Raw genomic sequence first — 27,594 nt, forward strand, 5'->3', positions numbered from 1 at the left:
TCATTAAACAAACTTTAATTCACACAAGGCAAATGCACACATATTGCAGACAGGAGGCCAAATGATATTGCAACAAAACAGATACACTCTTCCTTAATACTGCAAACTCTTTCAGACAATTTTCTGCAAGAACTGTGATACCTCTTTGCTGTAAATCCCAGACCAGAGAGAAGCACAACTTTGATCTGAATCTGAAATTCAGGTGTGCTATCTGCTCGTGGCCAGGTTGCTCACTGGCTGACCAGAGCTGTGCCAGGTCAGACACGCTCAGAACCTGCCCTGGCTCCATTTCCTTTCCTTCGTTTTTCATTCTGATCAATTCAAAACAGTTTTGAGTCAGTTTCATGTAAAATTTAACTGGCATAAGCCATAAATTCAAAGATTGAACAGATACATCACAGTGCTCAACGTAATCAAGAGTAGTGACTTCTTAGAAAAGATGCATAGATAAAAATAATTAAAAAATCATCTTCCTATCAGAAAACCATTCCTGTAAGAGATTGCAGTTGCAGCCATGTCCCACTCAATGCTCCTGGTTAAGGGGCAGCCTTCAAAAGCTCTACACTGTTCACCAAGTCCATGAACAAAACCTAAAGCAAAATGAACACACAGCATTACTTGTTACAGAAACAATCTGATTTTTATAAAGTTGTCATTTCTGTACCAAATTAAATGGACAATGCGTTTGTCACACTATGGCTGGATGAAAGACCACAATGTCTCAAAACGTGTGGCGGCATTCCAGACAAATTGAGTTGTTGCTTTCAGCTGACTATAACTGAGACATAATAGGTGCCAACTCGTACTAGAAGAAAGTTTATCTAGTATCAAACTTCTCAACACCCATGACACAAATATATTACACTAAAATCCTCATTATAAAGTTGCACAAATTTTTATGTTAACCATTAAAGTTTATATGAAAAAGCAGAAGTTATCTACCTATTTATTCCTGATATAAAACAGTAGGTAGAAACCTAGTGTAGAAATCTGAAGTTAGATAAATCCTTTGGCAGCATATTCAGTTATAATCAGGCCTTAAAAATAAATATGATCATGTCTAGAAGTATGAAGAGAAAGAACAGATCCTATTAACACCAAACCCCTCTGAATGCACTATTTTAATAATAATTAAATTATTTTATACTATCTACAAAAGTTGTGTATCACAGGTTTAGGAATACAAGAGATGACAGGATGACAAATCCTGCTTTCATAAAATGTCAGGCTTTAAGAGTATGCATATATGTAGCTGTATAGAAAATCTCAGACAAATGAGTATATACATTATTTATATTTAATAATTAACTGAACATCACCAAATTACATCTGTCTAGTGATCTCAATTTAGGTTACTCAGTATTTCTGCTGGACCAAAGTTTTGAATCCAATAAAAATACCCACCTTAATCTCAATTTACTAACAAACATGGAGAATCTATATGAATGACAGCAAAGTTTAGTTTGATCACGTATCAACTCGGAACAAAGTAAACTCTTACCAAGAAACCTCCAAACAATGAGAAATTGGAACAGCAGCTTTGAAATTAATTATTTTTCCTTAGAGAACGCAAGGAACAAGTCATCAAACTACTTCAGTATTTCAACATGTGTTACTTGGCTACTTCAAGGGGAAGGAGAAAGACAAAGTCATGCCAAAAGGAAAGACAAAAGCTTCCTCCCAATTGCACAAAATTTAAATAAAAAAATTACTTCGAGAGCAGGTACTGAGTACCTTAATGTGTAAAGCATGAGGCTGCAAATGAGTAGGTTGTGATGACAAATAATTAAATAAAATCTAAAAGAAATGGAGGTGCTGCTGAGCAGAGGGTGATTTTTATTACACGTCAACAGTCTGGAATCTGAGAGTTCCAATTTGGTAGAGAATTCACACACCAAATATGCTTATTTACACATCTGGGAGTTTCATGCATTTAACCAAGATGTTTTATCCGTGATTTACTTCCTTTATTTTTCCAATCTGAAAATTATTGCTTAACATAAAGCCATTAAAATAGGTATAAATGACTAGGCTGAAGGGAGTAGGTGACTAGAACAAAGTGATTTTTTTCTTTTTCAGAGGCTGAAACAATTTAAGAAAGAAGTCCCACATTCCCAAAAGATAATTCAGCCCATCCGCTCCACTTGTACAAACCCCACCCCTTAAAAAAGTGCATCAGGGAAGAAATTCTTCCATTTCTTTTCTTAGCCACCAAATGCTGCACTTCCACAATTCTGAGGCAATTCCTTTCCCAAAGACACGTCTTTCATTTTCAGTATGCAACCACTCTATTAAACGAGGAGCACAATCCCATTCACAAAGCACATGTATTCTGCACATGTATTAGGTGTCACACATGCACCTTTTCCAAATGGTGTAAGTTTCACTGACTGCAGTGAGTGTTTACTTAAACATGGTGGCAGAGAAAGGAAATTCAAGAGAGGCAAGAACCTTCTGGTCCCATAAAGATGATTTCTGTTCCACTGAGCTCCCCATTAGAAAGGTAACAAGATAGATTCTCACAACCTTAAAAGTTCAAACATTCTTGAGCCCCCTCCTTTATCACAAGGAACTACAAGACTCCTTCACTTCTACATACATCCAAAAAGGAAAAGATACTCTGTACAAGTTTCTGGCTCAGCACCTTGTATCCACATAGTGCCCACGCAGTCAGCTGGGAGCATCCCTTGCCTGCATTCGCAAAGGAGACTTGTGCTTGCAGTACCACCTCTGCTGAAAGATGCGGCCCCTTTTTAGCAAAACCCCTTTCAAGAGAAACACATCGGAAGTTCTCCAGAAATCTACCAGGCAGCACTGTAAAATTTCATTTCTCCTATTCCTGTAGGTACAGGGTCCTCGCTGTCACATTATCAAATCATTTTCTCTTCCAGCTCTCATCTGCTGAACTTGCGCAGTTGTTCCCATTATGCAGTGCACATCATACTGTGAAGCTCACTACAGCAGCGCAGAGAGAAGGTGGTCTCTAAATCTGCAGAGATTCTTTAAAGCCACTTGGATAGAAGAGTAATAGTAAGATACCAGAGGAGGGAATGCAAAATGAGAGCAACACATGACAATACTTAAGTATCCTCAAGTTTTCAGAAACACATTTATAGCAAAATTATGTTTGGACAATCTTTTAACTTAAGATTCACACGTGGCACTTTTTGAAAGCACTGAAATAAGGGCTCAAAGTAATCTCAAATTATTTTAAACCATCAGCTAATCCAGTTCAGGCTATCCTTACGCAAATGCTTAACAATCTGATCTGATGCATACTTTTACTCTGCATCACCCTAATGCAGTGAATTGGGTTATTTAAGAGGAAAATGTATCTTGATATCCCGTGACAGGTATTCATAAAAATCACAAGGTCAAGCAACCTTTATTCATTAATTCAGAAATATGAGCTGGTTTGTTTTTAAAGAAGAGGCTGTTGGTGGTAATTTGCTTGTTGCTGTAGAACAGAATGAGCAGGAACTGCCACAGGATAACCTGGTCCTTGAGGCAAGCCTGACGTACTATTCTGGTAAGCCGACATATCCACCGACACTCCCATCTGCTGCTGCTGGGTGTACGCAGCTGTGCTGGCAGCCGATGGAAGGCTGGGGTTCTGGTTCATGTACGGCTGGTTTAACACAGAATCTGGTCCTGGGCTGTAACACAACAAAACAAATCAAATGCTGACAAGTTCATGTCTATATATCTGACAAGCAGATTTGCAAAGGAGAATACTGTTTAGTCCAAAAGCAATCTATTTTCAAAGTTATCAAACAGTATTACATGTCACTGTAAATATCCCAAGAACACACAACCTTTAGACCAAATAGTAAAACTATCAACAGGAAGAAGGTGATTTAACAGTTTGCTCAAGTAATACCTTAAATACGTAGCTTGAGCTGGCTGAGTTGCTCCAGAAGAATTTATACTTTGAGGCAGAGACCTCAACTGCCCCATCTGATCTGTTGCTAGGCTATAGCCTGGGGAAATGGTGACTTGGTGAACACCCTGGATCAAGTAGCTTCCACTAGGTGGCTGCACAGGATATGACTGTAAAAAAAAACACAAACCAAACAACCCAACATTGTGTATCTTTTATTTTCAATTAAGTAGCAGCAACCATGGCACAGAATGCCATTACAGCGGTAGGGTTCAAAGACTGAATAAGCATCCATTAATTTTTTCAACAAGGTTCTAAAACCGAAACATGTAACTTCTCAACAAACATTTTAAGTAGGCAACTTTTGTTTCACCAGCAGCTCCCTTTCCACAAGTGCACTGCTAATAGGGTCAGTGCTTAACATCTGAAGGAAGAACATCACATACAAGACCTCTGCCTCTCACAGAAACTTTATTTCCCCCCCCCCAATTTGCTTTGTCTTTAAAATGTTTAATCGTGACATATATTGATGCACAAAGTCAAGTAGGAAGATAGGCACCATACGAGATTTGCTACTTAACACATTTCGTAAATTAAAACATAAGAACACTCTAAGACTAATACAAAAGGAAAGTAGAAAACGCAGTTTCTTGCATTTCTCGTTTAAGATAATGCAAGTCTTTACCCAAAATTCAGGTAGAACAGGTGGGATAACACGCTTCGTCTACAGAAACCTATGCTGCTCATTGGTTTCGGACTTTGTATATGGACATTGTATATGGACACTGAAGGAAGAGACAGTTTCACACTAAGTAACAACACTAAGCTCAGCACACTTAGCGTTATCTTGTATTTTTCACCACTGAAGTATGCATCTTGAAAGAAACAGTCAAATCCAGTTGCCTTTTGGCTTAAATCACTTTTTAATCTTTAAACATAAAGAATTTTCCATTGTTACCAGGAGTTAAGGACACGCAACTACTTTTAACTGACATATTTTCAGATCTAGCAGTTGCTATAGCAACTATTCTTTTCCCACTGAACAATTAACATTAAAGCAAAATTCACTTAAAGTAAAAATGTGCATTCTGTGTTTTCTCCAAAAAGGATCTTTAAAAATACTTCTCCTCCATTTTTGTTTTCTTAAAACATCACTATGGCACATTGGAGATACTGTAACGGTTTTGAGCAACTACACCCCCTAATACAGTATGTTCATTTCTTAAAGGAAAAAAAGAGCTAAAACAAGACTAGTGTTTCTATATTTGAAAAAGTACACCGCATTCATGATTAATGCATTAATATTAAAGTTCACTCACATCCCCCCTATTAGATAAGAAGGTAACATTTTACTTTAGGACTGAGGACATGACTCACAGCAAGAATTTCCACCAAGCTGCTGAAACACATAATTCTAACTGTAAAAAAAAAAAATCAATCAGGGAAGGGATCTTTTAGTATTTTCAATACAGTACCTTTCTGTTAATTAGAGAAAAATTAACAACTATACCTTATTGTACAAGCAGGTGACTTCAAATTAAAGCACGCCGTTTTAGTGCGTAAATGATATTTTATTCTGAATGCTATAAAAAGCCACCAGGCAACTGTTCATAGGCTAGCCAGAAAGCATGCACTTCATTTTTGCTGTCATCGTTTTAAATAGAAATCTATATTAGGAAAGTGTCTATTTCCAGAAAGAGATACTGACCTGCACTGAAACACCAGAAGAGGTAGGTGGGTATTGTGCAGGATGGTGGAGTTTTGAGTAGGCTGAATACATTGGTGTTTCATTCATCAGTTTGTTATAGAGTTCCAGGGCTTCTAGAACTTTTACATTCAATTCCGATAATTCCGAATGTTTCCTGTTTCAAAACAAATACATGCAAACACTAAGTTTCTCTAACACCTAGTGTTAGCTGGTAGAAAAAAAAAAAAAGTGTCTCCTTGAATGGTTTTGAATATGCAAGAAAAACACCCAAGCACTTAAAAGGTCAATTTCTTACACATCTATATTGTAAAGTTGCCATTCTGTTTCTTATACCAAAGGGACTGGAAGGAGAGTCTAAGAACTGTTCTTCCCTAGCTGCAATAAGATAAGTAACTCCACGGTGTTAGTTACCTTTTCTTTCCACCCTCAAGTATCCCTAAGAGTCTGAGGGGAAAGAGGAGAAGATAGAGCTGGACAGATTTTCTTATCATGGAGGACAGCAGAAGACTGAAAATACCAACGTCTAGACAGATTGCAAAAGGCTACAGTCAAAAATCGTTAATACAAAATGCATCCAGTAACCTATGCAGTACATTTTGGAGAGCAGCAATCAAATTTTTGTACATGCACTGAGACTGTGGTACCTAAACACTACAAAAATTAAGGTAAAGTTGCCAAACCTTCTTTCTTGCAAGACCTTCTAGGTGGGGAGATGGAAGATAAAGCACCCCAAAAAATGAGTACAACTGCACAATTTAAAGTAAATCATAGTAAATAACACAGAATCTGCATTATGGCTCACCTATCTATCTCTTCCAGTTTTTCATCTATCATTGGACCCATCTGTTGACAAATATCTGTGAAGACAAAAGTGTCAACGAAGTTAGTGTCTTGCACAATTAAAAGACTGAATGCATCTGAAAATTACTTTATCCAGTTCTATTAAAATAGCATACAGAATTGGAGAGTGCACCTAGTTATCATGTGTGTCCCATTCCGAAAGCCCAAATAGACAGGAAAAATACTTCAGTGATTCTGCTTTGTCATCTTCTCTCCTCTCTTCCCTCTACCCACTCAAACAGAACACTATTAATGAAACACATGGAAAATTTTTCATTTCTGCTTGCACTATGCAAGATCTATGACTTTCCTCTCCTACTGGAATATCCAATCTGTATAAATCCACTGTGTTGCAGAGCTTCCTTTGCCTCCACATTTTCCACAGAAACACTCCTTTATTAATGTACACTCAATTGTTATTACATACCTTGAACTAACTGGCTCTTAATTGAATGGAACTGCCTCTCCCCTCCTAGCCAGCAGTATTTTACAGAAATTTTGACATGAATTTAATTGCCTGTTTCAGGAAGAGATTTATAGGTAGATGGATCTTGCAAAGATCAGGCATTTTACACTAGCTGGAAGTTATGCAAATTACTCTGCTGAACATGGAGTTGGCTTGGCAACTATTAGAAAACCCAGAGTTATACATATAGCCTCCTGCCTTCGTTGTGAAACAGACTATTCTACAGCACACTTACCACAGGCCAGTTTCTCTAAGGTTAACCACAAAAGAATTACCAGCCTAAAGGAGAATAATACAAAAACTAGCTTAGTGCTCAAACTACCTTCTGAGTCTAGAAGATCTGGAGAATCAAGCTTTAAATCTGTAGGATCTATACTCTGTAGTACCTGCAGCGTTTTATCCATCTTAACCTGAAAGGTGAAGAGAAGATAAGGAACATTATTTCTGAAGCATGGCAGAAACTGTTTTAACTTCCAAATTAAAAACAAACACCCAAAAATTATTTACATGAAAAGAATTGGCTGCTAACATTCAGTAACAAAAGAATGTTTCAACCAATGTAAAATCTCAGCAATTTCTTTTTTTTTATTGAAAGCAACTGCATACCTCATCTATATAAACTGGCTCAGGTTCTGCTTTCTTAATTTCTTCTGTAGTATCCTCAGGACCAGAATTTTTATCCACAGTTGCTGAAAGAACAAACATTAGTTTCTTTTCTGCAGCTGTGTTACTATGCTAAGTTATACACAATTTTTTTTCCATGCTTTCTATCAGTTCTTTAAATGAAAGAGAAGTTTGACTAAGTACTTCAAGCAGTGGTTACACCTAGCTACTGGAGAAGGGAATTTGGGTTTGCCTAGAAAGCCTTCTGACAAGCTGCTTCCTTTGGGCTGTTAGCCTGATTATGAACCTAGCCCCAGCAAGAGAAGGACAGTTGACTCACATTAGCATCTAAAAACACCTCCAACACATGTACAATTTCTTTCAGAAAGTAACGAGTGTTAAGTTTTATTTTGGTATCATGAACATGAATAAAGCTAGCAATGTGATTCTTATTAACCACTGACATGGGTATAAATGTTATTCTATGCTAGGCCTGATGTCTTGAAAAGAGACTTTAACATTTTAAATGGCAAGTTACTGGATTCAGATCTAATATATTACTGACAAAGAACTACGGTAAATTGAAATTGATCAGAAATTGAATTTCTGTAACATGAAAAAGGTAGCAACTTAGCAGAGAATTAGAAGATACAAACTCTTAAAGTGAGCTACAGCAGCGGTATATGCTTGATTGCTTGAAACAAGGGCACAATGTCTCTCTCAATTCCTTCCTTGGGCTGATTTCAGGAAATTATGTTGCTCATGGGCTAGTTAGTAGTTCCAACATAAGACCACCTTTCTAAAATAATCTGTCAGCTTTTAGTAGCTAACTTACCTGCCTCAGGTTCCACGTTTAAGTCAGAAGTCACAAAATTAGATGGAAACAGTCCTACTCCTCTGTGATTTTCACCTTTCCACCAATTGGTGTCACTGGGAAAATAAAGGCGTATTACAAAACTCTGAATATTAACACTTAGTATCAGCAACATTTTCAGACTTTTGACAGAAAATCTGTGATATTTAATACTTTTTTCCTTCATATCCAACTACGAAGGCAAATGAGAACTTCTGTAGAGATTAGCAGTAAAAACAAAGGCAGAAGTGGGGGCAGAGGGCGGGGAGAAGGGAAGGATCAGGGGAAGTAAAATCATTCAGTAGCACTCAGAATTTAACTCTTCAGTACTTTAGGCTGATGATGGCCTGTTACAGCTTCATCTAAAAGTTTGTAAGTCCCCACAAGTGGGGACTAACATTAGAGATATAATTGATCTGTCACAGTCTATTCAATTAGAACAGCATTTAGGGGGGAAGAAGTTCTGCTTCTCAGCTATCATTGGGGCAACAGTGATAAGAATTTTTTTCTTCAGTTTTACTCTTTGCAAATGTCATGCTAGATAGCCAGAAATTCAACAATTTCTGAAAGTAACTGGAATCCTCACTGTAATGTGTATCCATATTCTTATGACATGTAACTAACACTTAAAAACTACAAACAAACTGGATCTACACCACAGTATGAAATATTCAGTGCAATATAGTGAAGTTCTCCCTGCACCAATCATGACTTGAGTGGGTACAGAAAGAACAGCATAAGATAAAGGGATCTGAGGAAGGCCGAGTCACAATATGTATTTTGGGCAGGTTGGTAGGGGTGGTAAAAAGCATTAGAGGAAAAATTTGCTAACCTAAGGGAAAAAAAAAACAAACCAGATCTGGAATAAAGACACCTTCAGCTGAGTATATTATACCTGTCATCCAAAACAAAAATAATTTCTCCACTCTTAAAGGTGAGTTCATTGTCCTCAACAGCTTCAAAGTCATACAGAGCTCGCACCTTCCTCGAGTTCTGATTGTTTTGCTGAATTTCTGCAGATGGGTACAAGGATTTTGTTTCCATTTGTTGCTGTTTCTGCTCTTGCAAAGACAATTCAATAGCTACAATTCAGGGAGGGGAGAAAAAAAAATAAAATAAGCTTGTATGTTTGATCCCTGTATAGAAAAGTAGTTTGCTTTTCTAATCAAAATATTTACTGCTGTATATTAACATGGTCTGTATCTCTTTCTCTAATATTTTAAGATCTTTGCTCCAAACTTTACCCTGCCCTGCAACAGGATTAAAAGACAAAATGCAATCATGCACAAGTAATAAAACATTTAAAAAACCCTCTGCTCTTCGTGGCACAGCCCCCTACTTGTAGCAGTGCACACACTACTAATGTCAGTAGCATCATTAGCATGATCAGAAATACTAATAAATTCTTCACTTTGACATCTGAACAACAGTAAGTACATTCAATAAAGAGAAAAAATAAAACATTTAAATGTTCTTTTTTTTTTTTTTTAAGCATCAGGATGTAGGCTAAAATAAAACATGTGGGTGCAGAAGGAAGAAGATCAATCTTTCTGGAGAGAAAGCAGTGACAAAACAATGTTAATGGCTATGTGATGGGGAAGAATATATTTTTCCCTAAGTCTTTACCCATGAGGATAACACCCTGAATGATACACTATACTAATTACCAACCTGCTGTGCTCTTGCTTTCAGTTCAATGCAGAAGAGAGTAAACTTCCTATTTCTCTACATTTTAACAAAACTTTTACAGCACAAGTCTTAACCCAAGGCTGTGACTAGCAATTTACCTTTAGCTATATCTTCATCTTCTTTGTTTTTACTTAATGATGAACCATTCTTAGCAGCATTTGTAGAAGCCTGCAAATGTATTAACAATAAAAATAGTTCAGGTTATGAACAAAAAAGAAAGCTCTATAATTATGTACTTTAAAATAAGTAATAAGTTGTTCCTGGTTATTTGCCTTACTGTTGTATTTCATTACTGAATCAAGATGACCTTCTAGAAGTAAAAATTACCACTCTTCAGAATCTCACCCACATTTTGTTTTCAGCAAGGAACAAAGTAAAATAAATAATCAGATCTCATTTAAATAACTGACCCCATTTAAATAATTATTTCCATCTCATTTGTTAGTAAGACTACTTATTTAAATGACTACTCCTTCCATTTTTGTCCTCCACTCCTCTATCCCAACCTTCAAAAGGGAAGAAGAACTCTGGATTCCTACATCTGCAAATATCAGGAACTCTAGTGATAGAGCAAGGGATAGTGGGTTTAAACTTAAAACAGGGGAAGTTCAGGTTAGATGTAAGGAAGAAGTTCTTTACTGTGAGGATGGTGAGGCACTGGAACAGGTTGCCCAAAGAAGTGGTAAATGCTCCATCCCTGTCAGTGTTCAAGGCCAGGCTGCACACAGCTTTGGATGACACAGTCTAGCGCACAGAGTCCCTGCTCATGGCAGGGGGGTTGGAAGCAGATGATCTTAAGGTCTTGACCAACCCAAACCATTCTATGATTAAGCAGCAGCTGGACTTACTGAAAAAGGAGATCTCTCTCAGAGCAAAAAGCCATCCTCTTTCTCTGCTGCTGGGACAATGGGAAGGAGGAGCAAATGTGCATCAAGTTGGAAGCTGCAGACTTAAATAATATGAATTCCCACAACAGCATAGTGAAATCATTCCAACAAGGAAGTCTTTCTACACATACCAGAATGAAGTTTCAGACCCTAGCGGTGTCTAGGACTTACAGGGGTCCTTGAAAACAGTTCTGTACAAGGGTACCAAACACTAATAAGCAAGCTTCAGCTTTGCTTGTTTGAAGTGCATGAGGTAAAAACATCAAGACATCATTTCATATGTACTTGTAGGAAAAGAAGCTTAATTGGTTGCCAGTACTCTAGATCATCCATGTTTCTGCCATGTTCTAACATATATCCTAGAATAAGAAGTCAAAATATCTTTGTAAAAGTAAAAAAACCCTCTGTGTTGAATATAAAGTAAACTTCATTTAAGGAATAGAAGCTGTAACTCTAATTTTCATGACTGATCTTCACCTGATTCCTAATTAGCATGAAAATACTTAGAAGCATCAATAAAGTGTCTGGAAAAACACACCTGTCATTATATCTACCAGCTCAAAGATCAGGCATAATACACCACCAGGAGTAAAATACAAAGGGTGAAGTTAGGGATGGGAGCACCCCACCTACTCCAGAGACACGGACAGGTAACCGTTTAAACAATAAATAGGGACTTGGAAAAGGAAAGTGTAGCACAAATCATCTTCAAAAATGTCTCCATTCCAGATACTGCCCTTTGTTTTGTGAGGCAGTGTGAAGAAAAACAAAGGTATGTGCTACAAGTCAGCCATCATGACCATGAAACACAAAGTACAAAGTGTGGGTGTAGAATTGCTTAGATTTTAGGTGATGACAGCTCAATGAAGCTCTGAAAACGATCAGAAGAAGACAAAGATCTCTAAATGGAACAACTCATAAGGGCATCATGAAATAGCTGTTAGTCTGTTCTTTTCTTTGGCATGCAAGGACATAAAAAAGAAGAATGAATAAAAGTGAACCCAAGTATAAGGGCACTGCTAGAATGAGGTTTCTACTCTCCTCTGACTGAAAACACAGAGGTTCTCATTTGAACAGCCTTTAATTTGTTCACTGCCAGGAACAGTGAACCTACCAGTACCATGTATCCCAAAGCAGCTTTTACCTGAGATCCAGCTGCAGGAAAAGTTACACCTTCTTCTTTTAAAGACTTAATAGTTGCAGATATTAAGCTACATTGTGGGTCCTTCTGAAATTCTTCCGACCACTCCACCATTAGTGTTTTTAGCTTTTCACATACTTTTGGATGAGCCTAGAAGACAAAATTGCATAAAAGGGATATTTGTACCTCAAAATGAGAAGAAAGAATTGTTCCCTCTCATTAAAGCTTTGTTACCAAAACCATTTTACTATAAATATCCTTTTAACTGTCTTGATTAAGAAAATTTGGAAAGCAGAGCCCAAGATATATGGCCTTCTTCTATACACTGATTCTGACGTTACAGTTAACATGCTGAGCTTCTGGAACATTATCCTTTCTTTGGAAAGCTGGCATAGCAGTTTCCAACACCCCTACCCCAGTGCAGTGACAGAATGCAGGCAGTTCAGATTTCCCTGACTCTAACAAACAACTGGTTATTTTAAATCAGGGCTACTTCAACCCTTACAGCAATCCTTGGAGGCAAATTCTCTTGCATAGTCAAAGCTTAGATCTTGCAGGCATCTCACCTACCTATGCTGCAGTTATTTTAGTCAATTTTATGTGGTTAAAGATGGTTAAGCAAAAGGACTGACAAACTTTTTGACTTTCAAATGTTAGCCATGTTTCCACCTCAACAATTTTGAAGAAATTCAGGCTCTCTGCCACACTTATCCCAACTTTTCTGCACCTCCGTGTTAGTTACCCTCAATTTTACCTTCACTACTTCTAATTTGTATTGTTATTCCCCTCCCAACCACTTAAGTTGGTCTAATATAAGATACCATCTTATAACCTCTGCTGTCTTCTCCTCACATGGCAGAACACATTTCTCCCTGTTGACTTCTTGGGAGATAGGATCTCACACAAACCTGATCTTTGCACTACCTCTGCATATACATATGTATGTATGTTTCCTTGACTCATATTCTCTCACAAAAAGGAATTACACATCATGTATCCATTATATACAGTGCCACCCAGCTCACAACACTGGTCATTCTATTAGCTCCTTAATTAGTAACCAAGGTGCAGGGACACAGTCTGTTAAAGGAAGATAGCAGAGGCAAACCAAGATCAAGTTCATGCTCTGACCGCAATCCCTCTGGCTCCCACATTCTTCTCCAGCCTCTCGCATGACAGAGCCCCTACAGCTCCCCTTCCTCTACAGGATTTATAGCTAAATCCACATAGGACCACTGATTTAATTCAACACTGCAAATTTATGTGTTAACAACCTCACCCGAAGTCATAATCCACCTTCAGTAAAACAGGTCAGTCATGTGTTACTCTACTGTATGGTTAAAGAACACCTTTCTGTAGCATTAAACATCAGTTGATGTTAATCCTGTAATAGCCTTCAAAAATTTAATGGAACAAAAAGAGCAACTCTTGAATAGAGCAGTTAATGTATGCGACGGTCATTCCAACACTACAAGGATAAAACATGGACCTTCAGACTCCTTACGCTTTCTGGTTTTGTTGACAGTTGATGAAAAGACAAGAGTTTGAACCAAAAGCATTCAAGCTAACCTCAGGATACTTGCTGGTGAATAAGCATTCTAGGGTTGCTGGGCTTACCTACATCTGTTTCACTTGGCTTGCCTGGGTAATAGCCTGGGGCTGCGGAGAAGCAGTGCACGGCCAAGATTTCTCATTTGAGTGTAGTTCAGATCACACTGTAAGCTCGTGCCTCGCATGCAAACATATGCTGAACAGTAAGAACACTGACAAATTTGGGCTCAAGCATGCATTTAATTGAAAGAAGTACTGCAGCTTGATAGGCTCAGTGTCAGCACAGAGACGTTTGTTACACTTGCCTGAACTAATTTTCTTTTGGAGAAAAGGGAGAAAGTACAATTTTATCTGCCCTCTGAAGATTATCCCTCCAAGTGGGCCAGGGACATGGGTAAAACAAGTCTTTCCCAACAACAAAATAAATTATGCTCCAATAGACCACTCTTCAGTGTGATTAAAGATTTCCTTTTATATCCCCAAAGTGCTGTCAAACCATGAAGGTCAATGTTCTGTTTTAGAGTGGACCACGGCTATTGAGAACAAAGGGGAGGATTTTAAGACCTATTTTTCCATACAAAGCAAGAAACAGAGAAGCTGTGAACTCATTTTGCTTCCTAGCAATTTTAGTAGTTTCCTTAATTGCTTTGCTCAACCTCTTATGATTTCAGGCCTCCAATATATTTGAAGACTAAATGATTTTTAACCCATTAGCCATTTTTGTCTTCAACTGGAGCAATAATCAAGGGGAAAGCTCTTTCTGCTCATTCAGCTACTCACATCCAGATTTAGTTCCCATTAGCTGCTTGACCCTAACTATCTATGTCTTTATTTCCTCATTTAACATTCTGAGAACCTCTAGCAACTAAGCAAGTTGTCTGAAGACTTTATCCGTTTCTTCGTAAAAATGGAATTTAACTTCCTCACACTTTTCCCTTTGCACTTCAGCCTATGAATTTCATTAAAGCCAAATAAAAACTCTCTTCAAGAAAAGCTGCCTTCACCATTACCAAATTACCTGAGCTTAGGAAGAGCCACGGATTTTAATTAAAACTGCTTATGTAATTTTGTAACAATCTGGAGTGGCATTATAAGCCTGTCACTTCTTTAAGGCATTTGGTTTTCATAGTAAAAATCAAAGTACACAAATTTCAGTAATAAGACAGTCAGCACTATCTGCAGTTGCACCAAAATTAGAAAATGCACATTAACTAGAACATTAGTTTTGCCAATTCTTTGCTATGCTGAGATAGAGCAAAGAAGTTACCAAAATAATCTTCCCACAGTACTTAAGATTATAGAAAATTACCTTATTTATTATACCTCGAGCTTCGCTAGCAAAATCCCGAGAACATACTTCTAAGTGAAATATTTTCCCACAGTTTGATACACAGGCTCCTAAAAGCTGACAACACAAATACAATTGTGAAAACACATGACAGCAGTTGAAATAATCCAAAACAAAAGCACAGATAAATAGTTAAATGTAATAATCTGTTCAGCATGCACTCTCTGACTTCTACTGATGATAAAGGTATTAATTGATAAGTACACATTTAATAGCTGCATACATAAAAGAATATAAAAGTTTTTTTGAAAATGGTGATTGTCTACTCACTGTAAGTGCTTGCAAAGCCACATGGGGAACTTTATGATTTACTCTCTTCATGATGGCTTTAAGGCAATCCTTTGCTCTGAAAAAGCAGCAAAGAAACTGTTAGCGATAAAAGTTACTGACATACTCTGTGGAATGAGTGATACCAGGTACTCAAGCTGGGTCTACTGGGAGGAGGAACAAGAAGAAAAAAAGCTACAAAAAAGGTAACCTAAAGTTTTCCCAAAGCTAGTCTAGAAAAAACATGGAACAACTTGTTTGTTCTTACGTGTACTGGACTTGAACAGACTCCATTTTTACAATGGCATTTTGTAGTCATTTCTGTAAAACTGCTCACAGGTCACAAAGGAAGCTACTGACATTAAGCTGAGGAAACTGAAAATTTCCATTGAATTGAGGATTTGAAATAGGCAATGAAAGTCTACATAAAAGAACAAGGAGCAGTGATTAAATAAATAGTTATTTTTAGTGGCTACTGTAAAGGGTCTCTACAGATCTAATATAAAAATTGTGCTCACAGGCTGTCAGCTCTAGGATCCCATTTTTACGACTGTAAGGACACATGAAGATTTTATACTTTGTTTTGGCAAAACCTCAGACAAGTATAGAACAACAATTAGCCTTACAAATGTTACTCTATTAAGGACTTCCATACTTAAAATGAGCATGAACGGCATGCATGATCCACATGTATGCTAAGGTATACATATGGCTTTATTGACAATATTCTTTAGAACCCCCTAAAATAAAGAAATCTCTATGCAAACAGCTGAAGCTGTACCTTTACAACTAATATCACTTGCAGCGTTCTTGAGCTACTGTATTATCCAAGCACAGGAATGTTTGCACAAGGTTGCATGTCTCCATGTCACCCAGCAAACTCGGCTCACACAATCCCTAAGGCTCTGCTTCCTCAGTCACCTTACGCAGGCACAAGAGAAAGCCACTGATGAAAAGTGGTGGACCAAATACCTACCATCCCCTCCTACAGCAATGCATGCAGTTTCCCTCCCTTCCTGACTTGAGGCTTTAGCAGTCATGCACTGCTCAGATCAAGGAGATGATCTGACCGAGCACATTAGTTGTGAGATCACCAGGAACCTAGCACGAGGGGCGAGAGGAAACATTTTACAACCCTCTTCAATGCAAACTCTCTCTCCTGTCAATTTAAAGTTGTCATGGAATTGCAACCTTAGGCAAAAGTTAAAAAAAAAAAAAGAGGCCTGTGCAGAGATGAAGCCAAAACCATTTCGCTGTGAATACTGAAAAAGATGCTTGTTTCAAGGTTTTGTTTTAATCTAAAAGATGTGTCCTTCAATTTACTGTGTGTACAGTACATTAAACAACGTAAGAAGCTGCATCTATATTCGCATTTTGGTTAAAGCAGTACTTTGGTTTTGCAACAAATTTTCTGATCATTCCCACATGTTGCACATTTAGCACACAGTGGGAGTTTTGTGCATGCAAATATATTTCCTTTTGGGAAAAACCAAGCCAGAAGCTCCTCTGTGCACACCTAATGTGCTCCAACCGCTCAAGAAGCTATGAGAGTCAGAGCCACTGGCAGGATCTGCAGACAAATTTTCACCAGTGCTGGCACAGATACCAAGTTCAAGATAAAAGATTAAACCTGTTCTGAAAGAGGGAAAAAACCCTAACGTCCTGACCTGCAAAACTGGATGCATGCAGTGGCTTCAGCACCAACTGCTCTGGTTTTCTACTCCAGCCCTAGTGTGCCAAGTTACTCAGTGATGTCCACATAGCCAAAGTAGTACGGTCTTACTCCTGAGTATGTCTGGTTATAGTTAATGCACAAATAATCCAACAAAGTCAACCTACCTATTGTTAAGCTATATATTTATTTAAGGGTAGGGAACAATATTTGTTATTTTTGAAAGATGGCTCTTCATAAAGGGCAGGAGGGAAGAAAACTACACAAACCTGAAGTAAAATAGCAGCAGTGGCACTCCAAGACAGAATACCAAGGTGTTTTGTATATACAAAAATAATACATTAAGATTTAATTACATATTTTATATATATACTTTTTTTTTTTTGCATGTGTAATTAAAAATACATTGTCTTACAGTCTCCCCTCCTCCAAAACAAGTAGATTTAAAACAGCTCCCTCTACAAAAGTCTTTTGGCACAGCAAAAAAATGAAACAGATTTTTTAAGAAAGGACTCAAAGGACACCTTACACTTTTTTTCTTCAGGATGAAAGATTCTCAGAATAGATTTGCTGTTCCCTTTGGGAGGCAATTAATACCAGAAAAACCCAAACCAAACCCTTTCTCAGTGTAGTAAACTCAAACTTCACACATAACTCATAAAAATTCCAGGACCACTTAAAAATACAGCATATGCACTAATTCAGGTTTACTTCAAAACTGAAAACAACATTACCACTCAAAAAAATTACCTTGAAATTCAGCAGATTATTTTGGCTCTTCTAAAATCACTGATCTACCACTTATGTTTCAGTATTACCACTTAGGCTAAACTGATTCAGACTGTTTTGATGCCTTTTTTTTTTTTTTACCTCTCCCCATCCATCAGTCCCATCCTTCTTGATGAATAAACACAGCCAAGTTTCTCATCTTAAACAGCTAACTGTCCTAGCTAAAGAATTTTCTGCAAAGAAACTAGTTTACTTCTTCCTACTGGCACAGTTGCCTCTCAAAATTTATGCAGGATCATTAAATACGAATAACTTGTTCTACTGTGCAAAACTCCATAAAAATTGGAATGCACTCAGAATATACAAACTGCTCTACTAGAAATCCTGTTGAACATTTCTTTCAAAAATTTTAAAGCCAACAACTGTAGAGCCTGCAGAGGCGGAGTGGAAGCACTTTTTGCATAGCTGACTAGGATGAGCATTTTGAGATGCATTCTCTCTGAAACCTATTCTTCACATAAATACGAAATTGCATGTCGTAACTCTGAGGTACAGCTTACCCATTAGGAGTACTTCCAACTTTGTCACATATGTCCATAATAAGACCCCAGTCCTCACTGGTGTTACATTCATTTGTAGCTTTTTCTGCAAAGAAAAAACAAGACTGATGAAGCGTAATACCCTATTAGGTTCAGATTCTAGTCAACAGATGCTTTCTCAGCCATGCCAAAAAAAGGAGACTTCACACACAGATTACTGAGAGGCAGCATCTTCTACAGATTAGCACCAACTCTTGCTCTCTTGTAAAGTGTTACGTACAGTTTTCAGCACTGGACTAAGAGATGTGATAAATATTAAAAAGTTCCAAATACAGAAGAGACTCTCAAAGTGTAATGTTGTAAATGATGAAAAATAAACTCCTTCTGTACAGTTCATTTAGTTACTCCAGGTTTAAGCCACAGCCCTACTTTAAGAGTTCGCTCAAGGTCTTCTAACATTTGCATGTCATTAAGTATTTCACATTTCAATATCCAAATGTATAATTGGATATTCGGGGGGGGGGGAAGAAATAACTCTTTAAGGCTTTAAAGGAAAGCCATCTCCTCATTCAACACACTTATAAAAATAACATTTTTCTACCAGATTTTTCAGGAAATCTGAACACCAAAGCAAGTGTTGAGAAAAATAAATGCCATGGAAGGCTTAACAAAAACATACACAGAAAGGGGCAACAAAACCCAGACTGCTCTATTAAAAGAATGTATCCTTAATTAATATTTGCAGCATATAATTCTACGTATTAAATGATAAGGCTTAATTTTATTTGTGCTTTAGGTTTTCCAGATTCAAGTTAATTTAATCACAAATAAATATAGCAGTTCTATTAAAATAGCTTATAAAGAGCAAATTAAATATTTTGTACATTGCATGTGCTACCTTACGGTTTAATTTTAAGCTGTCAATTGAATATTTTAACTAAATTCAAATATAGGTGCATTTAGATTTTTATGTTATATATTAATCCTATCAAAATGCAATTTATAGTCATGGCAATATCACAATCAGTACTTCTACTTACTTTGGTAAGAGAGGCCTCTAAGTCCCTTTGGGACAGAGTATTTTAAAGGCTATTTAGAAGATTAAAGCAGAACATACTGGTCACTCACTATTAATGTGGTGGCATTCTGTGACAGCAGCTGTTCCAAAATAACACGGTTTGCTGACAGCAATATTACCATAGCATAAACTCAATTTCATGTGTGCAATTATGCATCTCTGATAATCTGCTTCACTACTTAGTTTTGCTGTCAAAAGCTGCAATGATACTCAGGCTGGCTCATCAGAATGCCTTCCACAAAGAAACCGCAAGCATACCAGCCCCTGAAACCTTTTGTTATAGATGTAAAAGCAGATCAAGAAGGAAGAATAGAAATTCATAATTTTGGACACAGGTTATCTTCATAGGGTAGACTTACCACTTACAGGAAGCCAATATTTCGTTGAAAGCACAAATGGTGCAAATACTGTGAACTATTGTTCCCACAGCACAAACCTTCTCAAAAACTTACCCACAAAAGACATCATTGTTAAACTTTAAGTATATCAGCATTTTTAGGACACTAAAAAATTAATTGCTTGATCTTGGAAATAAGTGTGTGCCTGCAATTTTAAACACTTTTAATGTCTGACTTACACATGTTTCCTGGACATGTGAACCCCAAGTACTGAACAATCAAAGGAGAACAGCATAACACAATGTTTAGTTCACATAACTTCAGCCTGTTAAAAATGCTTTTTAAAAGCATAGCCTTGCATGTCTCCATCCCAGCGGTATGAATCCTCCCATCAAAAGTTGTCAGTCAACTTAATCCATCTCATCAAATGACAGGTGCCATCAGTTGTGTGTATAAAAACAGCCCTCCAATGACAAATAGCATGGATGCCTATAAAACAGACTGGCCATGTTATTTAATGGCACTGCCTGGCTTTACCCTGATCTGAAACCTATCACCCCTCTGAAATTCATGGAATATTTTAGAGATGCTTCTTTCTGCAAATCTCCCTCTTCCACGAGCAGAGAGGGAGTAAATTGCAAAAAACAGTAGGTCAACAAAAAGATATGGAATCCAAGAAAAACTGGTGTTTCACACCTGAGCCTTCAGAACCATAAAATGGCACAAACAGCAACAACCAATGCTGTATTTAGGCTCCTCCAGTTCACAGCAATGCCCACTGATTAAGGAAGGTGCAAGCTCATCTGAGACACTGGAGTGCTTCCATACCTGTGGGCACAGCAAGGGAAGCAAGCCTGAAGACAGGTATCATCACCCATGTCAGCTCTGTTTCTCATTTCATTCGCTTCAATACCCCAAAGCCAGACCTCCAAACTTTTTTCTTCCTACACTCCCTTCTCATTCCCTTCACTACTCTCCTTTTAAAGTGGAAAATATATCAAATAGTTTACTTTTGGAGAAGTTATAAAAAAAAAACAAAACCACAAACCATAATTGTATCCACAAAACACATCTAAGGTGCTTTCAGAGGACACACCTATCTGATTTGCTAGTAAAAAAGCACTCTTCGAATATCGCAGCTAAGAAACAAACTGAAATAGACCTCAGACATACAGATATGTAGGAAATTTAACACTAATTTGATTGTTTACAAGCCTGTCAAATGCAAGCTTGTAAACTGACCCCACTGTGTAAACACTGCAAAACCAAGCACCTCACTTTGTACATGCTGTCATGCAGACCCAAGAAAAAGATATCCCACAAGGAGTAACATACAAGGAACAGGGCAAAACAAGGGTAGTGGTGTAGCTCTGTGAGGCTCCAGCTCCTTCAATCTGCTGGGACCCATCAACACCTCTCTTTCCCTTACGGTGTTTGTTAGGTGGACACAAGTGTCACTTCTGTCCTCTACAAAAGGCTCAAATATACTTGCCAGAGGATATACTGAAGTGTTCCACAACCCTTAGCAGAAATCAAAATCAGCTTTGACCACCATGACAGATGTTCCATCTATCCTGATCAATACTTGCACTGTCAATAGGAAAGTTTAATGTTTACCAGACTTCACTGTGAAGTTTTCAACGCCACATCTCGTATACCCTGGAGAACAGCATAGCTACCACAATATTTAGGCCTTCTTACTCACAGCTCCTTGCTTCTCCTCCTCTCCCCACCCAGCACGTTCATGCATGGAGGCATGTCAAATGCAAACTCCCTCCCCTCTTCTATCTACGTGCTGTTTCTAGGAGCAGATGCGTTCCCGGTGAGAATAAGAAGGCTGCCACAGCAAACTCTCACAACTTTTGAGGTTTTTCTTCCCTGCCAGCATGACAAATTTAACAGCATCTGGTTTCCAGCTTAACATGAGCTCCAGCTGAAGAATCATCTTGAAGGATAATTACTTCATAGATGCCAAGACATGGACTTTGATCAGAAGAAGTAGATATGGAAAGATTTATATTCCAAGACTTTCAGTGCTGAGAGAATATCAACTTAAAAAAAAAAAAAAAAAAAAAAAGCTATGACTTACACCCTGTAGTCTTGCAATGGAGGAACACCAGACTCGAGCCTACTTTCACAGAAATAACGATAAAAGCAAAATATGCTTCTTTTTATCACTGTTTGGTTTATTTTTTAAAACCACCAAAGAATTAAAACCATAATTAAAAATTTTTAATTGGATCAGTTCCCTAATCTCATTTGCCATGCAGCTGCACAAAAAACTATGCCAACATAAAAGCGGAGATAGCACTAAAATGAGCATCTGGGAAGAGGATGGAAACTGTTTACTGATATTACTGCCAAAATAAGAAATGCTTGTCAAGCTACTGCCTTAAAACACTGTCACCAGCTCTTCCAGAGAAGAAGGAAAGTTTTTACCCCTGCATGCTAAAGTCAAGCTTTTCAGGACTGTGCCTCTACCACACAACATCCAAAAGATGAGAGGAACACTGGCCTTTCCAGCTGAACTGCATTAGTTCTTTTTCCCTTTTTTCCACAACAGGGATGAGTACTACACAAGAAATATACCAAAAGACAAGGGGGGGGGAATACTATGAGGAGTGCAACTGGATAACACATGGCAATACTCAAAAGCCTCCCTGTTTACATCTTTTCAAACACCAAGTCCTCAGTCTCTAAAGATCCTGGCATAATGTCAAAGTGTCGCAGAACTACATTTGTCATTAAGTATGCTACCGCATGTTCACTCTTACAGGCCTCGAAACACCACACAAAGCTCACAGCCTCCATACTCTGCAGCTTCTCTTGAGGCCTGCTGCGATTTCAGCATTGCACACCCAGCGCTGTTCCCTCAGGTTTGCAAATACAAAAGCAACTTACCCCATTTTCAATATGACAATAAGAACTCTGTGGATATGCTCGAATCTATGTTGACAATGGCAAGAAGCAAAGAAAACAGCAAGAGCAACCAGGGGAATCTTAAAATACATTTATGAACTTGAAAAGGGGGGTAAAAAAGGAACTGCAAGAACCTCACAGCCCCCAGGATTTCCCAAACATGATACAAACACCCCAAAAGTTCTCTGGAAATCTCAGGCAAAGTAATGAACATACCACGCTTGAGTAATACCAGAAGTACACCACACTGTGCACAACACAGATCTCTCACTGACTGCTTCCGCTGGAAATCCGTATCCCATTTAACATACAGTGTTAGCACTTGACACTGACACAGTGAAGTCAGCCGTCCTGGTCTGATGACAGCTCTACCTCTACACTGCCTAACACACATGACCTTCAAATTTGCAAAATATTTTGTTATTTCAGTTCCGAATTCCCTGGAGCCAGGCCTGCCAACAGTGCCAGATAACAAGCCTGTTAAAAAACCATAAAATAATAGAAAGCAACAATTATTTTCCGCCTGGGTCAATTTTTATGCTAGAAACAAAGCAAGCAAGCACCCAAGCCCTGATTTAGCAAAAAAAACTTTCCAATTTGATACAGCATTCACCAAAGACCGCAATCACTGAAATAAAATTTTCTAGGGACTGATTTGACCTGAAGCAATGTGAAATAAAATCTTGTTTGCACATAAACACTTCAACATCTACACAGAGCCATTCTAAGTTTGCAAAAACAGCATTCAGAGATGGAAAGTGAAAATAAAAAAAAATAAAAATTAAAAAAAATCCAAAGAAAAACAACACCAACAAAAAACACACACACACACACACACACACACACAAAAGAAACAAACAAAAACCAACACCAACAAAAAAGATAAACACCCTACACCAGAATGCTGTTGCTCAAAAGCTGAAGCAGAACTACATGGATGAAAACAAGAAATTTAATCCCAAACACCTTTATATTATTTTTCTTTTTTGCCTTGCCTTTGTATAGCTGAATTAGAAAATTCCAGTTCTGATTTTATTAGTGATTATAGACATGATGGCACTGCAATCATATGACTTGCATTTCCAGAAACACTGCATGGTCCACTTGGTCCTTCCTGAAAAGCCAACCCTACTCGTAATGATCCCTATTCATTACGAGTATTATAATCCAAAATAACTTTTGCAATGCAAATCCAGTTCACTGAGAAAGCTTTACGAGATAGAATTTTTGCTTAAAAAGCGAGCCTGACGTTCTGTTTCATTGAGTCAATTTGCCAATAACCTGAAAAACAAACAATTCCATTTATCAAACAATCTGCAAACTACAAGAAAAACATTAAATGGACTAGGGAGGGATTAATGGAAACTTCTACTCTAGAGCCCAGAAAGAACCAAAATGAAAGCTACCAACAGTCATACCATATAACAAAACATCCTCATAGAAACAAAAGTGAGCCTACCATATTGTTTTAAAAAAAAATCAAATAAATAGAATTAAAAAAAAAAAATCAAGGCAGGGTTAGGGGAGCACACCAGTAATAATCTAAAAAACTGGTAAAGAAATGCCATAAAATTGCAGGCTCAGAAATTAAGAATTTTAATCAGGCAAATCAAGTTAAAGCTATAGACTTAAGACTGGAATATATTGTTCCTACATTTCAAGAAAAGAAGAAACACCCAAGCAAAACCCCAATTATCTTCAAATATTTGCAAGACTTTACTTCAGATGTTGAAGACAACAGTTTTTACAGAGTGAGAAATTAAGGGGAAACATGGTGAATTGTAACAGAAAGCAGCCACTCTTCTAGGCAAGGATACCTTATCCTTTGATCAGTTGTCTGTTCAAACTGCAGAGAAACAGAGGGTAGGAGAGTTTACTCCCCAAATGCCTCAAAAATCAGTTTTGATATCAGTATTAATATAATCTGGCTGACACTGACAGAAGGATAAGGGTCTTATAAAGATGGTAGTGCAAAGTTGGAAGGTATCATCAATAAAAGGAAAGGCTAAAACATAAGGGAAAATGTAAACCCCTGATGACTGCATTAGGCAGAAAAATAGAACAGGAGAACAAACTGCAAATTCACACAGAGTCAATAAAAGATTCTCCTAGAAACCTAAGTGCTCAGCAGTTGGAAGTAAGAGGAGAATGACCAGCATCCAAAGTTCTAACACAAAGTCAAGTCACCAAGGTAAAGCAGCCACAATAAGGCAAATATGAACCCAGAATGAAACACACCAGGTAAACATTTCAGCAAAGCACGAGGAAACATGGAACACTATCATACACATTATCAGCAATCCATGGTATGGTGCACAATTCTGGATGCCAGCCAAACTACACATAAAAGCACTTCCTACCCCCTGGATCATGTCAACAATCTTAGGAAAGGTAGGCTAACTAAACAAAAGATGAAAGGGAATAGGCCTGCTGTCTACTGAAGGAGCAACTACTTAAGAGATGAAGGTTATTTAAGATGAAGGACAACGCTGGGAAAACAGCAAGTGCACATGAACTATGAATAAATTCAGACAGGAAATCAAAAAGCTTCTAACAGTTTGAAGAACTGAAGTTCTGCAGAGTGCTCTTAACACGAAAAACAGATGGAAGAAACCACACTCCTCTAAAACACTATTCCATAGGTTAATCTTGCAACCAAGATGCACCAAATCAGATGCCAAGGAACTAAGGCTCTGCACAGCTCACCTGAAGAGTAAACATATGGGTTTAGAACCAAAGAAGCAAAAAACAGATGTGGCAAAGCAGAAATGTGTTTACCTAAATTTTCTAAAAGTGCCCTGAGAAAAGAGCAGCACTAGAAACGTGGTCTGGAGGGTGCTGGATCAACCCTACTGTTTGCTGCTAACAAAAAACAGGCTCCACTCTTCCTATCAACCTTTGCAGGGGTGTCTTGCTCCTCTGTTTCACTCCCATTTTTCACAGCCTTTGCTGTGATGCTTCACATCACCAAGCTTTCATCACCTGCCTAGGTGATCAAACTCACCAGATAAATGCTTTCTTTTGGTAAATTAGTTTTCCAGCAAAAAAACAAAAGCTGAACCAGCTCAATGGTAGAAAACAGAAACAAAACTACACAAACCCAAAACAAAAGAGAAACCTGGGTGGATGGGGCCATGGAAAAGGATCTGTCCTTTCCAGTAGCATGAGGCCACCAGTTGGGCTTAACTGTTTTCTTGGTATGTACCTTCATTTTTTTAAATGAAAAAGAAAACAAAATGTAACAAGTTAAAGGCATGAAAAATTACTCACATAAATACAACAAGTTAAAGTACAGACCACCCATATCTGATGAGTTTGTATTCTGGGTGGTTTCATTTATAGCAGAATAATTAAAAAAAATATGTTTTTAAACTGATTCCAATTACAAACAGTTTTTTCTGGCAAAGGACTGTACAATTTACCTTCACTAACTGCACAGTTCCCATTCCATTGTACTTGTTTAATTGCAATAAGAGCAGCCGGTTACAGTCAGTATATGTAACGCATAATTTAAGAAACTGCAAGTGAGCAGACTGCCACTTCTGAAATACTACAGTCTTGATGTTCTTGAAGCATTTGGGTTTGCCAAAGGCTTCTGCACAGCTGTGAGAGTCCCCAGTTAAAAAAAATAATCTTAAATTGTGCAAATACATTACAGCCACGTGAAAGGTAAGTCTGGCAAAACACACACAAAACTTCACAAAGTATCTGAAATAACTGCCTAGCTGGTCTGACAAGTTTCTGCTTTCAATTCAGTCATAGGTCAACACAAAATATCTCACGATGGTTTGTGAGGAAATAAAGAAAGGAATGCTTTTATTACACAAACTTTGAGGACACATTAAGAAACCAGTGCAATTTACACTCAACAAAAAAAGAGATGGTGTGCAATCACAACAACCTTTCATATACATACATCTCCCCCTCTAGTCTTGACAAAAATCCCAAGAACAGTGAATTCTTCTTTAATCTAAAATTCCAGTGTAACAAGAAATGCAAATCTGACTCTGGATCTAGCTTCACTGAATCACCTTTTTTCCAGTGCTTCCATTCAGAATAGGCAACACACAGATCGAGTTTGATGGTCAAGAAAGGACAAGACAAAGCAGAGGCACAAACCGAAACAACTGAGTCATCATCTTCACCCTGGTTATGGCACCAATTCCAGAACAAGTTGCTTCATGGTTTTATAGTGGGAAGAAATGTCAGCTCGGGCTTAACTTGATGTCCCCAGATCAGCCTCTAGACAATGGCTTGGTATTAGGTACTGAAACACGCATAAAAATCGGATCCTAGTGATATTAATAGAGTCTGCTTTCACCCCCGATAGTTGCACATCAGAACAAGCAGTTTAACATAGCACTTCACTCTACTGGAACTAAGCAAACCGAGACACATAATGTGAAAGGCAGGAGGTAACAAGACATCTCAACGACATGCTGTAAAAGCTGTAGAACGTTACCAGACACTGCACGACGGGCCACAAAAACTTCTTTAACTGAGGAGCGCCAGCGGGGCCGGGCAAAGCCCGAGGCCGCCGTGCTAGAGCACCCGACCGGCCACACAACTCCGTCGGAAAGGCAAGAAAGCACGCGGGCAGGGCAAACCAGGACGGCGGCCCGGAGCTGCAGGACAGCCTGGTCCTGTCACAAACAGTACACTGGTTTTACCTCGAAGCTTGCCGGCGGGACTGACAGCGCCCCGGGACCCGGCTGCTCACCAAACAGGCCTGGAACCGCGGCATCCACCGCCGGCCGTCATTACTTTTCTTCCCGGAGGAGCCGAGGGCCCACCGCGGGAGGGGGCGGAAGGAGGCCGCCGTCCCCAGGCGCCGTCCCCAGGCACCGGCCCTGCGCCCAGCCGCCGCCCGGCCTCCCCATGTCCCACCCTCCCGCTCGCTTACCTACGTCCTGCTCGAAGGGGTTGGGTGCGAAAAGCGGCATCTCGACACCCCCAGCCGCTCACCAGCTCCTCAGCCGAGACTCCCCGGCCAGCGGCCGCTCGATCCGTCGCCGCGCCCGACCGCCGCCTCAGGCCCCTGCGGCTGCCCAGCCACGCCTGACCGCGTGCCGGAGGAAACGCCACA

General features: G+C 38.6%; 1 protein-coding gene across 4 annotated transcripts; it reads right to left on the reverse strand.

Annotated features, from left to right (window-relative positions):
* STAM2 (signal transducing adaptor molecule 2) lies at positions 1 to 27,594 on the reverse strand. Of its 4 annotated transcripts, XM_061363753.1 has the most exons (14): positions 27,412 to 27,587; positions 18,195 to 18,279; positions 15,237 to 15,312; positions 14,928 to 15,023; positions 12,071 to 12,217; positions 10,138 to 10,207; positions 9,246 to 9,432; positions 8,333 to 8,427; positions 7,501 to 7,583; positions 7,217 to 7,304; positions 6,391 to 6,445; positions 5,589 to 5,742; positions 3,881 to 4,050; positions 1 to 3,656 (listed from the first exon to the last, which is right to left on the reverse strand). In XM_061363753.1, the coding sequence occupies exons 1-14, from the start codon at positions 27,449 to 27,451 to the stop codon at positions 3,422 to 3,424; spliced, it is 1,581 nt and encodes a 526-aa protein (XP_061219737.1). In that variant the 5' UTR covers positions 27,452 to 27,587; the 3' UTR covers positions 1 to 3,421. The 4 variants fall into 4 exon arrangements, with proteins under 4 accessions (XP_061219737.1, XP_061219738.1, XP_061219740.1 ...); XM_061363754.1 differs by lacking the exon at positions 3,881 to 4,050 and having other exon boundaries at positions 27,412 to 27,594; XM_061363756.1 differs by lacking the exons at positions 15,237 to 15,312; positions 27,412 to 27,587.

Source organism: Neopsephotus bourkii, unplaced genomic scaffold (assembly GCF_033783945.1).
Source record: "Neopsephotus bourkii isolate Nb327-2 ecotype Australia unplaced genomic scaffold, CSIRO-AGI_Nbou_v1 NB_1181, whole genome shotgun sequence".
NCBI lineage: Eukaryota > Metazoa > Chordata > Aves > Psittaciformes > Psittacidae > Neopsephotus > Neopsephotus bourkii.

What these genes read in the sequence shown, in the direction of transcription:
- STAM2 (XM_061363753.1), bottom strand. Translation starts at nt 27,451, where the DNA reads ATGCCGCTTTTCGCACCCAACCCCTTCGAGCAGGACGTAG. An exon ending in AGATGAAGATATAGCTAAAG is followed by an intron (nt 9,433 to 10,137) that starts GTAAATTGCTAG and finishes CCTGAATTGTAG; the next exon opens with CTATTGAATTGTCTTTGCAA. An exon ending in GCTCAAGCTACGTATTTAAG is followed by an intron (nt 3,657 to 3,880) that starts GTATTACTTGAG and finishes GTTGTGTTACAG; the next exon opens with CCCAGGACCAGATTCTGTGT.